This window comes from Fundulus heteroclitus, chromosome 18, assembly GCF_011125445.2.
Source record: "Fundulus heteroclitus isolate FHET01 chromosome 18, MU-UCD_Fhet_4.1, whole genome shotgun sequence".
Classification (NCBI taxonomy): domain Eukaryota; kingdom Metazoa; phylum Chordata; class Actinopteri; order Cyprinodontiformes; family Fundulidae; genus Fundulus; species Fundulus heteroclitus.
Window position 1 is genome coordinate 31,867,819 of NC_046378.1, and position 13,176 is coordinate 31,880,994.

At 45.4% G+C, this 13,176-nt stretch overlaps 1 protein-coding gene across 1 annotated transcript in view; it reads left to right on the plus strand.

The window, feature by feature from the left end:
- The window catches only part of frem2b (FRAS1 related extracellular matrix 2b), a 94,393-nt gene that overhangs the window by 58,009 nt on the left and 23,208 nt on the right, over window positions 1-13,176 (plus strand). Inside the window, exon 7 of the mRNA XM_036149443.1 lies at window positions 9,735-9,884. Coding sequence (XP_036005336.1) covers window positions 9,735-9,884 — 150 coding nt within the window. The remainder of the gene's footprint in view (window positions 1-9,734; window positions 9,885-13,176) is intronic.

Genomic DNA, 13,176 nt, shown 5'->3' on the forward strand with positions numbered 1-13,176 from the left:
CCGACAGTTTGTTTTCTCCAGTATTCAGCTCAGAAGTTCAGACCTCCACCGCTCGGCTCAGACGCTCAGACCTCCACCGCTCGGCTCAGACGTTCAGACCTCTACCGCTCGGCTCGGACGTCCTGTGCTCCACTACTCGGCTCTGAGGTTCTGCTCGCCTCTGCTCAGCTCTGATGCTCTGCTCGCCACTGCTTGGCTCTGACGTTCTGCTCGCCTCTGCTCGGCTCTGATGCTCTGCGCTCCACGGCTCTGCTCAGATGTCCTGCTCTCCAGTGCTCGGCTCCAGAGTTCCTCCCGGTCAGTCTCTCCACACTCCTCCTGCCGGCCAGCTTCTACACCCTTCACCTCCGTCCGTTGAAAGACTCTGGTCTAATCATCCATCTTCCACACTATTCAATAAAAACTCACTCATAAGAACTGACTCTGTGTGTGCGTGCTGTGTCCGGGTTCATCCCAGAAAAATATATCATAACATTATGGACCGGCGCAGGGATGAACCCGAGCACGCACAGAGCCTGGTGTAGAAGCTGGTAGGATCTGCCTCGCCTCCGGTTCGTCTCGCCTGGGTCGCAAAGTTGCGACGCCACGCTTCTGGATTCATCTTGCCTGGGTCGCTGTGTTGCGACGCCACGTTTCTGTCTCGTCTCGCCTGGGTCGCAGAGTTGCGACGCCCCGCCTCTGACTCTGTTTTCCTGGTCCGCCTTCCCCGCTGCTCAGCACTAAGGACGGCGCTCCTCGTCGTCGCTGCCCAGCGCTAACTTTTGCTGCTGCCCAGCATATTCAGACTTTGCTGCCCAGCGCCTTCTGGTTTTTGTTTAGAGTTATTTTTTGGTGTTGTGTTCTAGATCTGCTTTAGTTTCTAGTCTTTTTGTATATTTTTTATTGTTTTAGAAGATTTATTTCCGCCTTCTGTTCTTTGTTTTGGCTCAACCTTAGTTTTTGCTTTACTTAGGATTTTTTGAGATTTATGTTGCTTTTGAGTATTTATTTTGTTGGTTTTGTCCGGGTTTTTGTGTCCCAGGTTTACTCTAGTCGTTCGGGTTTTTTTTAGTAGTCTAGTTTTTGGTTTTCTTAGTCAGCTAGTTCGGGTTTTGTTCTCCGTCTTCTTGTTTTAGCTATAGCCCTGATTTAGTGTTCTAGGTTCGCCTTAGTCTTCTGAGTTTTGTTTTTGAGTTCCAGTTTTTATTTTAGACTTCTTGCTTGCTTCTGTACAGATTTCTAGCTCTAGTTATCTAGTTTTTCATTAGTTAGTCGTACTCGCCCTCACCTCCCTGTTCTGTTTCGTTTCATAGTTTTGCCTTAGCTTTTGGTTCCTTTCCTAGTTTACCAGTCTTGTTTTGATTTTTCAGTTTGAGATCCTGTAGTTTCGTCAGCCCTGTAGTTTCGTTAGCTCTGTAGTCCCTGTCTAGCCCCTGTAGTTTCAGTCTAGCCCCTGTAAATCCAGTCTAGCCTCTGTAGTTTCTGTCCTAGCCCTGTAGTTCTAGTCTTGTTCTGTACTTGTTTTTTTTTTTTCTCTTTATTTTAGTTTTGTTTTGTCTTTATTTTTCCCCCTTTAGTATTTAGGTATCTGGGTTCCTGCGCTGTATGGGTTCCTGCGTTGGATGGAGTCCAGCGCTCTTAAAGGTCCCTGCGTTCTCTAGGTCCCTGCGCTTTCTAGGTCCCTACACCCTTCTCCTGTTTTCGTTGTATGTCTTGCCCTAGTGTATCTGTGTTGTTCCCCTGTTTAGGCGCGTGCAGGTCGCTGCCAGAGCCCTCCGGCGCACCCATGTTGCCGGCTGAGCCCTCTGGTGGGCCAGACTGTCGCTGCCCTGCGCATGCAGGTTGCCGCCAGAGCCCTCCGGCGCTCCTATGTCGCCGGCTGAGCCCTCTGGTGCGCCAGCCTGTCGCTACCCAGTGCACACAGGTCGCCGCCAGAGCCCTCCGGTGCTTAAGTCGCTGTCTGTGCCCTCTGGCGCGCCTGGCCTGTTACTGCCTAGCTCACCCTCTTGTTGTTGTTCCCTTGTTTAGGCGCTGCCAGAGCCCTCCGGCGCCCCTATGTCGCCGGCTGAGCCCTCTGGTGCGCCAACCTGTCGCTGCCCAGCGCACGCAGGTCGCCGCCAGAGCCCTCCAGTGCTTAAGTCGCTGTCTGTGCCCTCTGGCGCGCTTGGCCTGTTGCTGCCTAGCTCACCCTCTAGTTCCCTGGTGTTTAGGTCTTGTTTTCCTGGCGTTTAGATTTAGTGTTTCCCGGCGTGTTAGGACGCCCTCTGATTCTCGGTTCCCCAGCGTGTTAGGACGCCCTCTGATTCTCGGTTTCCCGGCGTGTTAGGACGCCCTCTGATTCGTGGTTCCCCGGCGTGTTAGGACGCCCTCTTTTCTCGGTTCCTTGGCGTGTTAGTACGCCCTCCGTTCTTGTTCCCTGGTGTTTTAGATATTCCTGTTTCCCTTGTGCCCCGGCGTTCCCTTTGCGCCCCGGCATTCTTCTTCCTGGCGCCCCGGCGTTCTCCCCACGCCCCGGCCTTCTCTTCCCCAAGCCCCGGTGTTTCCCTCACGCCCCGGCGGGTTTTCCCCTGGCGTTTCTGTACACCAGTCGTGTTCCAGCAGGAGTTGTTGAGCCTTGGTGTTTTCGTACGCCTGTTCTTCCCTCTGGCGTTGTCGTACGCTTGTTCTTCCCTCTGGCGTTGTCGTACGCTTGTTCTTCCCTCTGGCGTTGTCGTACGCTTGTTCTTCCCTCTGGCGTTGTCGTACGCCTGTTCTTCCCTCTGGCGTTGTCGTACGCTTGTTCTTCCCTCTGGCGTTGTCGTACGCTTGTTCTTCCCTCTGGCGTTGTCGTACGCTTGTTCTTCCCTCTGGCGTTGTCGTACGCTTATCCTTCCCTCTGGCGTTGTCGTACGCCCGTTCCTTCCCTTTGGCGTTAAGTACGCCCGTTCCTTCCCTTAGGCGTTAAGTACGCCCGTTCCTTCCCTTAGGCGTTAAGTACGCCCGTTCCTTCCCTTAGGCGTTAAGTACGCCCGTTCCTTCCCTTAGGCGTTAAGTACGCCCGTTCCTTCCCTTAGGCGTTAAGTACGCCCGTTCCTTCCCTTTGGCGTTAAGTACGCCCGTTCCTTCCCTTTGGCGTTAAGTACGCCCGTTCCTTCCCTTTGGCGTTAAGTACGCCCGTTCCTTCCCTTTGGCGTTAAGTACGCCCGTTCCTTCCCTTTGGCGTTAAGTACGCCCGTTCCTTCCCTTTGGCGTTAAGTACGCCCGTACCTTCCCTTTGGCGTTAAGTACGCCCGTTCCTTCCCTTTGGCGTTAAGTACGCTTGTTCCTTCCCTTTTGGCGTTAAGTACGCCCGTTCCTTCCCTTTGGCGTTAAGTACGCCCGTTCTTTCCCCTTGGCGTTTTGTACGCCCGTTCTTTTCCTTTGGCGTTAAGTACGTCCGTTCTTCCCTCTTGGCGTTTTCGTACGCCTATATTTTCCCCTTGACGCTGTCATGCGTCCGTTTCGCCTCGGCGTTTCCCTCACGCCCCGGCGATCTCGCCCCTTGGGCCCCAGCGCTCCTCTCACGCTTCGGCGTTGTTTCTCCTTGGCGTTTCCACACGCCCGTTCCTTGCCCTTGGCGTTTCCATACGCCCGTTCCTTCCCCTTGGCGTTTCCATACGCCCGATCCTTCCCTTTTGGCGTTGTGTACGCCCGATCCTTCCCTTTTGGCGTTGTGTACGCCCGTTCTTTCCCTTTTGGCGCTGTGTTGCGCCCGTTCCTTCCCTTTTGGCGCTGTGTTGCGCCCGTTCCTTCCCTTTTGGCGCTGTGTTGCGCCCGTTCCTTCCCTTTGGCGCTGTGTTGCGCCCGTTCCTTCCCTTTGGCGCTGTCAAGCACTCGCTTTTTCCCCCGGCGCAGTCAAGCGTTCGTGCCTTTCCCTGATGTGCCGCCCCCTGATTGTGCTTTGGCACATCAGTGTTCTCTAGCTCCTTGGTTCCCCCGTGTTCTTTGGTTCCTTGGTTCCCCGCTGTTCTCTAGCTCCTTGGTTCCCCGTGTTCTCTGGCCCCTTTGGTTCCCCGTATTCTCTGGCCCCTTTTGTGTTTGCAGGCTCTTTGGTCCCTCAGTGTTCGGTTTCGACTCTTGCCCGCCTTCCTGGGCCCCCTCCACCCGCCCGGCGTGGGGATTCTGGGCCGTCCGGTGTCCGGCCTTGGGGGGGGGGGTACTGTCAGGATGCAGCTTATTGGCTGCATGCTGAGCCTCTCTCCCTCTCTCTTGTTCCTGCGCAGCCTGATCAGTTTCACCTGGCAGGCTGCAATTAACCCACAACTGCTTCCACCTGTTCCCACCGCTTTATCAGACTCACCTCTTTCTGTTTCCGTCGCCGGTCCATAGCGTTCACTCCCGCTCAGTCCCTGCCAGTTTTTCTTGTCAGCTCCATTTGTACCCGTCAGCCTGAAGACTCCTTTCACCTGGTCTTGTTACAGTCAGCCCAAAGACTTTCCGACAGTTTGTTTTCTCCAGTATTCAGCTCAGAAGTTCAGACCTCCACCGCTCGGCTCAGACGCTCAGACCTCCACCGCTCGGCTCAGACGTTCAGACCTCTACCGCTCGGCTCGGACGTCCTGTGCTCCACTACTCGGCTCTGAGGTTCTGCTCGCCTCTGCTCAGCTCTGATGCTCTGCTCGCCACTGCTTGGCTCTGACGTTCTGCTCGCCTCTGCTCGGCTCTGATGCTCTGCGCTCCACGGCTCTGCTCAGATGTCCTGCTCTCCAGTGCTCGGCTCCAGAGTTCCTCCCGGTCAGTCTCTCCACACTCCTCCTGCCGGCCAGCTTCTACACCCTTCACCTCCGTCCGTTGAAAGACTCTGGTCTAATCATCCATCTTCCACACTATTCAATAAAAATCACTCATAAGAACTGACTCTGTGTGTGCGTGCTGTGTCCGGGTTCATCCCAGAAAAATATATCATAACAGAGTTATGCAGAGCGTAAATGGATGTGATCAGTATTGCATAGAAAAAGCGAAGCACGCTCTCTGCCTCCATAGTTAGTTTTAATAAGCTGACATCTTGTATTTCTGAAATGAATTTGGGGATGGCAGCTTAAAGATGAAGATGAGGGATTATTTTAATAGAATTTTATTCGACAACAAAATAGTTTTTTTTTTTTTTTAAATCGCATTAGAAATTTTGCAAACTGTCAGATGGAAACTATTTACTCAAATGCCAAACGTTTACCAGGTGGTCTTTGAATCTGGCATTTTTTTCATAATAGGATGCTTTTTTTATCTTTAAGTTTTTCCACAGGGAAATTGTTGGTTAAAACGATAAAGAGATTACATGTACTAAGTCTGTTTTACATGAGTTCACATTTACTTTAATTTAGAGGTAGCTACTTTGAGGCAGGATTTTTTTCGAATTTTAATCCAATACCTTTTTTTATATATCTGCCAATTTGGATCTGGATTGTTTCCAATCAAAAGTGTTTTTTACTTAATCATTTGTTGTTTTTTTTCCTGGTGTTGTAAAGGCAGATATGAATAAACCGCATACGGTAGGATATTTACCGTTGTTTAGAACGGCTTCTGCTGTCAACTCTGTGGTTTTATCGGAGTGTGTAATGTTAGTAAGATGGTATATAAAGCCACACAATCTAGCAGCATATTTACTCAGTAAAAGTGTAAAATTAAGACTTTTTACCTCAAATGGTCAATAATTATTCATGAGCAGAATTACAAACACTTTTTCTAGTGAAAAAAGTCCAAGATGTTTTCTACAGCGGGTAGTGGTGGCCTAGTGATTAGTTGGTGCCTGCATCCTAAAAAGTCTGCTCCCAGCCCCCGGGCATGGCATAGTGGAAGCCCACTGCTCTTAAAGACAGTCCCCTGAAATTCAATTCAATTAAAAAAAATACTTTATTTATCCCAGAGGGAAATTGAATGTTCCCTGATTTCATCTTTTTATGATGGAGGAAAAAAGTTGCCTGCAGCAAGAGCTATTTACCCAGTCCTGCCGCTGTCCAGATGTAGTAGAAGAGCTGAGCGTGTCTCCCCTCGCCACATCAGTGTTGCAGGTGAACTTCTATGGATATGTGGTAAAAGGCTTGTACTTGTATAGCACTTTATCAAGTCCGACGACCCCAAAACGCTTCACACTACAGTAATTTACACATTCACACCCTGACGGTGGTGAGCTCTGTTAGTAGCCACAGCTGCCCTGGGGCAGACTGACAGAGGCCAGGCTGCCATAAATCGGTGCCCTCTTACCACCACCAGCAGGCAATGCAGGTGGAGTGTCTTGCCCAAGGACAGAACAACTGAGACGGTCCGTGCGTGGGCAGGACAACCTCCCCAACTCTTGCGCCACCGCCGCCCCATATATGTGAAACATCGGTCAGTTTAGCTGTAAGCTTACACTTACAGATGGTAAAACCTGTCCAGATGTGACCTACAGCAGCACAGAACCCACTGGATCCCTGAGGTCTAACTGATATCTAATGCAAGAGTGACATCAGTATTTGTCTTGAGCAATAATTGGACGCGATCGTGTTCATCAAAACTTTTACCTGCAGCTTTTCCTGATTTATATTATAGCCTTTATATAATTAGAGGCATTTTTAAATGTCTTGTAAAGCCATTTCCATGACTTTCTATGTTAAATCATTAAAACGGAAAAGGCTGACTGATGAATTGTGCCGTACTATTCTTCTTTTTATTCCTAAAACGTGGATTTTATGGTGCTAAAAAAAACTGCTAGGTTTACAAGCTGTCCAGGCTCTCTGTGTTATCATGGACAGCAGCAGTCCTTAAAACACCAGCTGTTTTCTCAGACGCTTACAATAAGGCAGCCAAATCCCTGTGATTTCCACCCTGTTTCTTTTGGCTGCAACGCGGTTGGAGAAACTTGTCTTTTCTTGTGGAGGTAATTGCTGTTTGATATTGACAGTGCATCCGGGGAAACTGTTTTGGTGGGTTGAAACAGTAAGGCATGAGACTGCTTGTACCAGGTGTATTTATAGCCGTGTGTCAGTTGCCTGTGTGTTTGACTCTGGTTCTGGGGGTATGATTATAAACCATTTTAACGATGGGCGGCGTGAACCGGCGGGGGGGTGAAACTTCCTAACCCTGCCATCATAGCTCACCTGGACTCTTATTTCTTCATGTATTACCAGATGTCCGCAACACTTAAATGTAGAAAAGCTGTCTTTGACAGTTTTTTTTTTTTTTTTTTTCAGTTGAAAATTCAGATGTTCATTCTGTGAGTCTACGTCTCTACTGCAAGTGGAAATGCACTTTTGCACAATATAAATTTGTCCAGACTAAAGCGCGGTTGGCAGTGGAGCATTTACCCTAAGCTCAAATTGAATCTCACCAAGAAAGACGCTACTTAGCTCTGTGGGAATATTATGCAAAGTTCAGGTAAAATCAAGCTATCACAGGGAGTTTAAACATTTTCCCAAGGGAAGTCTTTGTCTCTCTCTGAGTCTTGTCTTTTTTTTTTACTGTTCACGTGAATGTAACATGAAAGATATTAACTTTGCTAGTGGACCAGCATAATAACGATCTATAATTATTGCCGAACTCGTGGAGATGGCTTATGGTTTACCTGTCAGTTAATGGGCCTCGGGTCTTTGAAGGGTTCTTGTTTGTCTGGTGCACGGACCTTTTCTGATTACTGGACAAGTAGAACTGTGCGCGGGTTCCTGACTGCCAACCTCAGTGATGTAGATGTTATTACTCCTCCAGGTTGGGCTTGTGTGCAGGCAGCCAAGACCATCTTTGTTTGGCTTCTCTGCTGGGAGCTGCAAGCCCCTTGACGCAGCATTTATTGTTCTGTCCTTACTCTTATAACATATTAAAAAATAAAATTGTTCTGCCCTTTGCTTTGGGTTTAGATTGTGTGTGTGTGTGACTTCTCTGATAGGTTCACATTTACTTTATAATTAGCTTCCCCCCCCCCCCAAGAACCACTTTTATTACTATTGTCCAACTATTGCAGCTAAAGCAGATAGCATATAATTAGGCAATGTGTTTACAAAAAGTCTGATTCCTTAGAAAAATAATTAGGTAGCACATCTTAATGTACACTTTTTCCTAATCAGGGTGTGGGTCTGGTAGCAGTACTTAGCCCCCATCTTTTATTTGTATTCTATGTTTCATACCAGCACAAAGTAATAATTGTGTAATTGTGACGTTGAAGTAAAATGACAAAGGGCTTTCAGTTTTTAGTCTATCTGAAAAGTATGACATTTACTTATGTCTCTAAGTCTGTTTAGGTCTCTACAGGCTTTGCACCAGGCTGAAATGTTTTCCTTTTCTTTTGTGCAAAGCAGTTAAAACTCAGTCAGATTAGATTGAGCGCTTTGATTAAGAGCTCCGCTCTCAAGTTTTGCCTCAGTTTCTAAATTGGATTTAGGTCTGGACTTTGACTGGTCCATTCTAACTCATAGATATACACCAATATTTTTATTTGAACAGTTTTGCTGTAGCTCTGGCGGTACGTTGTCACTCATTAAAGCCATTTTTGCGGCCTCTACCAGGTTTTCTTCCAGGATTGCCTTGTATTAAGCTCCATACATCCTACCATCAACTTCCCTGTCCCGGCTGAAGACAAACATCCCCACAGCTTAATGTAGCCACCCCCATGTGTTACCATTGTTCAGGGTGACAGCAAAAAGTTCACCTTCAATCTCGTCTGAGAGGTGCAACTTCTTACACGTTTGCTACGTGTCCCTTACATGGCTTGTGGCAAGGTGCTAGTGGGACTTCTTACAGCTTTCTTTAAACAATGTGCTACTGCTTGATAAAGCTGTATTTATGCTAAGATCAGATAACATCCAGATGGACGAATTGTTTGTTTTATTTAGTGATAGAGTAAATTAACACCTCACTTTTCTCAGTTTTATATGCAATGAAGTGGTAAAATTTGCCATCATTCGTTATCTTGTCCCTTGCAGTTATGCACCACTTTTTGTTGTTGCATCACATAAAATCCCAATCAAATATATTTGTGATGGTAACGTGATTCAGTGTGAAACAACGCTTTATATTTTGATGTTTTCAGCTGCTTTATAAAGAGTAAGATCTTTAGTACCACTACTAATTAATAAAATAATGTAACATTTTTGCTCTATTGGTTTCAACCTTTGGCTCTCCCTGTTCTGGATTTGATAGTTGCTGACCAAACTTCCTGAAAATAAGCCTCCCCAGAAGTCTAGGATCTTAAGCAGCTATTTCAAAAACAGCATGACATATTGGACACCGCTAAAAAAAGAAGAACAAGTGTGGTTCTCTAAGAGTTAAAAATCACAGTGGGTGAGTTTGGCTGCAGTGGAAACTCAGTTTATGGAAACACTAATTGCAGTCAGACAGGCCTGGGCTGGCACTCGAAGCTTTACATCCCCCAGACCTCCTGTCAGGCCTCCTGTCTGCCTCTCAGACCCATCACTATCAAAGTCAGCAGCTCCAGCGGGCTCATCCAAAACAGAACAAGGGAGGCTGTTTTCCCTCAAGCTTGCTCTTTTTTTTTTTTTTACCTATTAATCTTTGTTTCAACTTTAGAGACGCTTCAACGTTGTGTCAGGAAGCTAGCGAGTACAAATGCAGCGCTGCTAATTGGATGGAAGTGATTCTTCAGTTTTCCTGTAATTAGGGATAATGTGTTTGTGCAGCTATTAAAGATTCAGCTGTGCGGTTCCATCAAAATTTAACAGTGTTTGCTTGAAGAGTTTAATAGACTCGGCAGCCCCATTGCCTTGTCTGTATTCTGTATATTTCACTCCCACCTCTTTTGTCATTCCCAGCTCCTGTTTTCTACTTTGGAGACACCGAATACCATGTGGATGAGAGCGACGGCTATGTGGAGGTGCAGGTGTGGAGGACAGGGTCTGATCTTTCCAAAGGAGGAACTGTCACGGTGCGCTCCAGAAAGACCGATCCGGTCTCAGCTGAGGGTACGTGCCACTGTTAACCGTCTTTTCCTGACGGCTTCCTCCAGTATGTGGTTACATCAACTCACACCGCACTAAATAATTGGCTTAAGGTGTTGTCCTTGTCACTCTTTGTCTCTCTGAGCTACAACTATGAAAGGAGGTTTTCTCTCTGGATATGTTGTGCATGAATTGCCAGGGGGGATCTAAACGCTTTTATGATCTATATTTTTTTTTTATGAAAATAATGCAAGCCTGACACACGACTGAGTTTCAGATATGCATGCTGATTGCTCTGAGTATTGCGAAGCTCTTTGGAGGATAGGACTGATTGCTGTTTCTCCAGGTCTTCCCTGCAGTTTCTATTATCTCTGACCTCCAGGCGGTTATCCTCTCTTCCATGGATTCTTAGCAGCTGTTCTTCTACCTGTGCTACAGCTTTAAACGGGACCTAGCATCTAATCATATGCGATATGATACAAATCCATGACCGCATATAGCTTGGTTAGAAATGTATCAAATATGGCCTGCAGGCAGAAGTTGAGCTTTCAGAGCAAAGGCTCTTTAGAGAATGCCACGAGGAGAAAGAGGACTACAATCGGAGAGCTGTCCAGCCCCTGGAAGCGCTGTTTTATTTATTAAATAAATTCACGGGTCCATCAAATGCTCATAACTGACATGTGATGAAATAATCATGCCAGATTGACAGTACTTTTATATTTTGTCCGGTATTACTTTTCATTTTCTTTAGTAAATGACATTCGCAAACCAGTTGGGATATAGTTTTAATTTACTACCAAAATAAGATCAAATATTGTCTCCATGGCCCATTATAAGTTTTACATCCCTTAAAGCAGGCATGTCCAAAGTTTGGCCTGGGGGTTATTTGTGGCCCCTGTACTGATTTTGGGTGCACCCCCCATTCTTTTTCTACTCCATTTCAAGAAAGATCTGGTCCACTAGCTCAGGTGGCTGATACACATGGAAGTTTTTAGTTTTTAATTAGGGCAAAAGTATTACAGAAAAGTTAAAATCCTACAATTCCAAATGTTAAGTACAACACTAACTATTCATCTTTTAATAAACACACTTTTGACATGCTCTTTGATTTCCTAGTAACATCTATCCAATGACATTTAATTACTCAAATCTGCTTTGAATTCAATTATGAAAATTGGCTAATTACAGCGAGTGTTTTCAAAGAACTGACCCAGATAATGTTCTTATATTGCTAGACCAAGAACGAGTAAAGTTTATTATTGCTAAAGAGTCTAATTCAATTATTCAAAGTAATTAGCAAACTGGATGGCCATCTTTTAATACAACAAATGAGCAAAACCCTTTTTTAAATTTTGGATATACAATGATTTACACATCGTTCCTACAAACAAATCTGACTAATCTATGTATTAAAAAATAGCACATTTTGTAGAGCAGGTTAAAAATTAACATAATTTTTTCTGGTTTACATTTTTTTTATATTAATTTTTTTGGCCCTCGAGTTCCTTTGACTAGGCGATTTTGGCCCATGTACCAAAAGGTTTGGACGCCCCTGCATAAAGGGATAGTTCAGATTTTGTGTAGTGAGGTTCTGTGAGGTTAATATTAGTAATAACTCCCTAACACTTTGTAGAAAGTAGCAAACTTGTGGAAATCCTCGCAGCAGTAAAAGACTAAAGTGCAAGTTAAAACAACTCAAACTAAAAATGTTAATATCCCAGGGATACGATACTACATCTGGGTTTATTTACCTTAAAACACTTCGGCGAAAGAATGTTGCTTGCCTTGTTGCTGCTTTCTCCGCTGAACAACGTCCAGAACAGAATTTGAAGGAAGCGTCAGGCTCCACCAGTCAGCCCAACAGCTACGACTCGCTGCTGCAGGAAAAATCAGAACAAAAGTTTGGATTTAGCAACAGCCTACTACTTATAGAACGGCACCAGACTTGTACGACTTGGCCTCCACAAAACCTTAACTTTTTAATTGAGCCATTCAGCCTGGTGGAGTTGCTGGTGTCATTTGGGTCATGGTAGAGCTGCTTAAGTGGGCTGGAGCTTTAGGTCAGAAACTGTTGTGATGACATCCGCCTTAAGGTTTTCACTCTCTTCCATGGATGTCTTTTTTTTTTGCTCAGTCCATGTTGTTTGGTCTCTGACTTATTAATGTCTACTTGCTCACCTTTCTCTGGGAGTATTTGCTTGGACATTCATGCAAATCGCATAGTTCTTTAACTTGAGGATTAAAATATTTGCAAATGACTGTTTGCACACTTTTAACTTCTCTTGGAATGTTTGTCTAATACATTCATGCAGTTGCACAGTGTCCGACATCTCCCTGTGAACTGACTGCTTCCTGTCTTTTTGACTTGAGCATCAGTTAGCTTGAACAGTTCCATTTTTGATATTGTTTGCACACTTCTCAACCTCTCAGGGAATGTTTTGTCTGATACGTTCATGCAGTTGCACAGTAATTTACATCGTACGGGTGTCGTTGTTGTGTCTGTGTGTTGTGGGTGAATCCATGTGTATTCTGTGCCGCTGTCTCATGAAAATTTCATTTTGGAGACACAATGACAATAAAGATTAATGACGCAACAGTTTTTGAGTCATTTTGGTAGGTTGGCCACTCCTGGGAAGTTTCACCACAGTTTTTCTTTCCTTAATTTCTGGTTAATATCTCTCAGTTTGGTTCATTCTTCTCTTAAATTGTGATTTAGCTCGTTTAGCTTTAGAGAATTCTAGACTTTGTTTCCTATCTGTTCTTGGTTTTCTTTAGATTGTAGCATAACATGTTGCTCTTTGAGATCTTTTTAGCCAGCCTCATTTTGTCTGACAGGTTCTGTTTAACTGGCTCTGTTGTATTCTATTGTCTGGTGGGAATAAAGCCTGGGTGTGTCTAGTGAAGCTTTACTAACACATGCAGTTAATCACAGTTAATTAAGGATTTCACAAGGGGGGGTATATTTTCACATAGGGCCCAGGTGGTTTGCAGAGATTATGTCCGTTAAGAAATAATCATTTGAAAAGGTTTAATTACCCAAGATGATTTTCTCTGATATAAAATTTTGTAAGTGTGACAAATGAGCCAAAACTGTCACAAGCCTAAGGTGTTTGGTTATTTATTAGTTTTTTAGATTCCTTGGATTGTGCATCTTTCAGTTAGTGTTTGTTTTCTGTGTAGTTTACCTGTGTTTCACGCCCTTCTAGTTTCCCACGCTAGTTGCCTCCCCTGCTGCATGTGTTTCTGTTGATTAGCTCACGCCTCTTTGCTATCCAGATGATTATTTCCCACCTGGTTTCTGTTCAGTGTTCGCAGT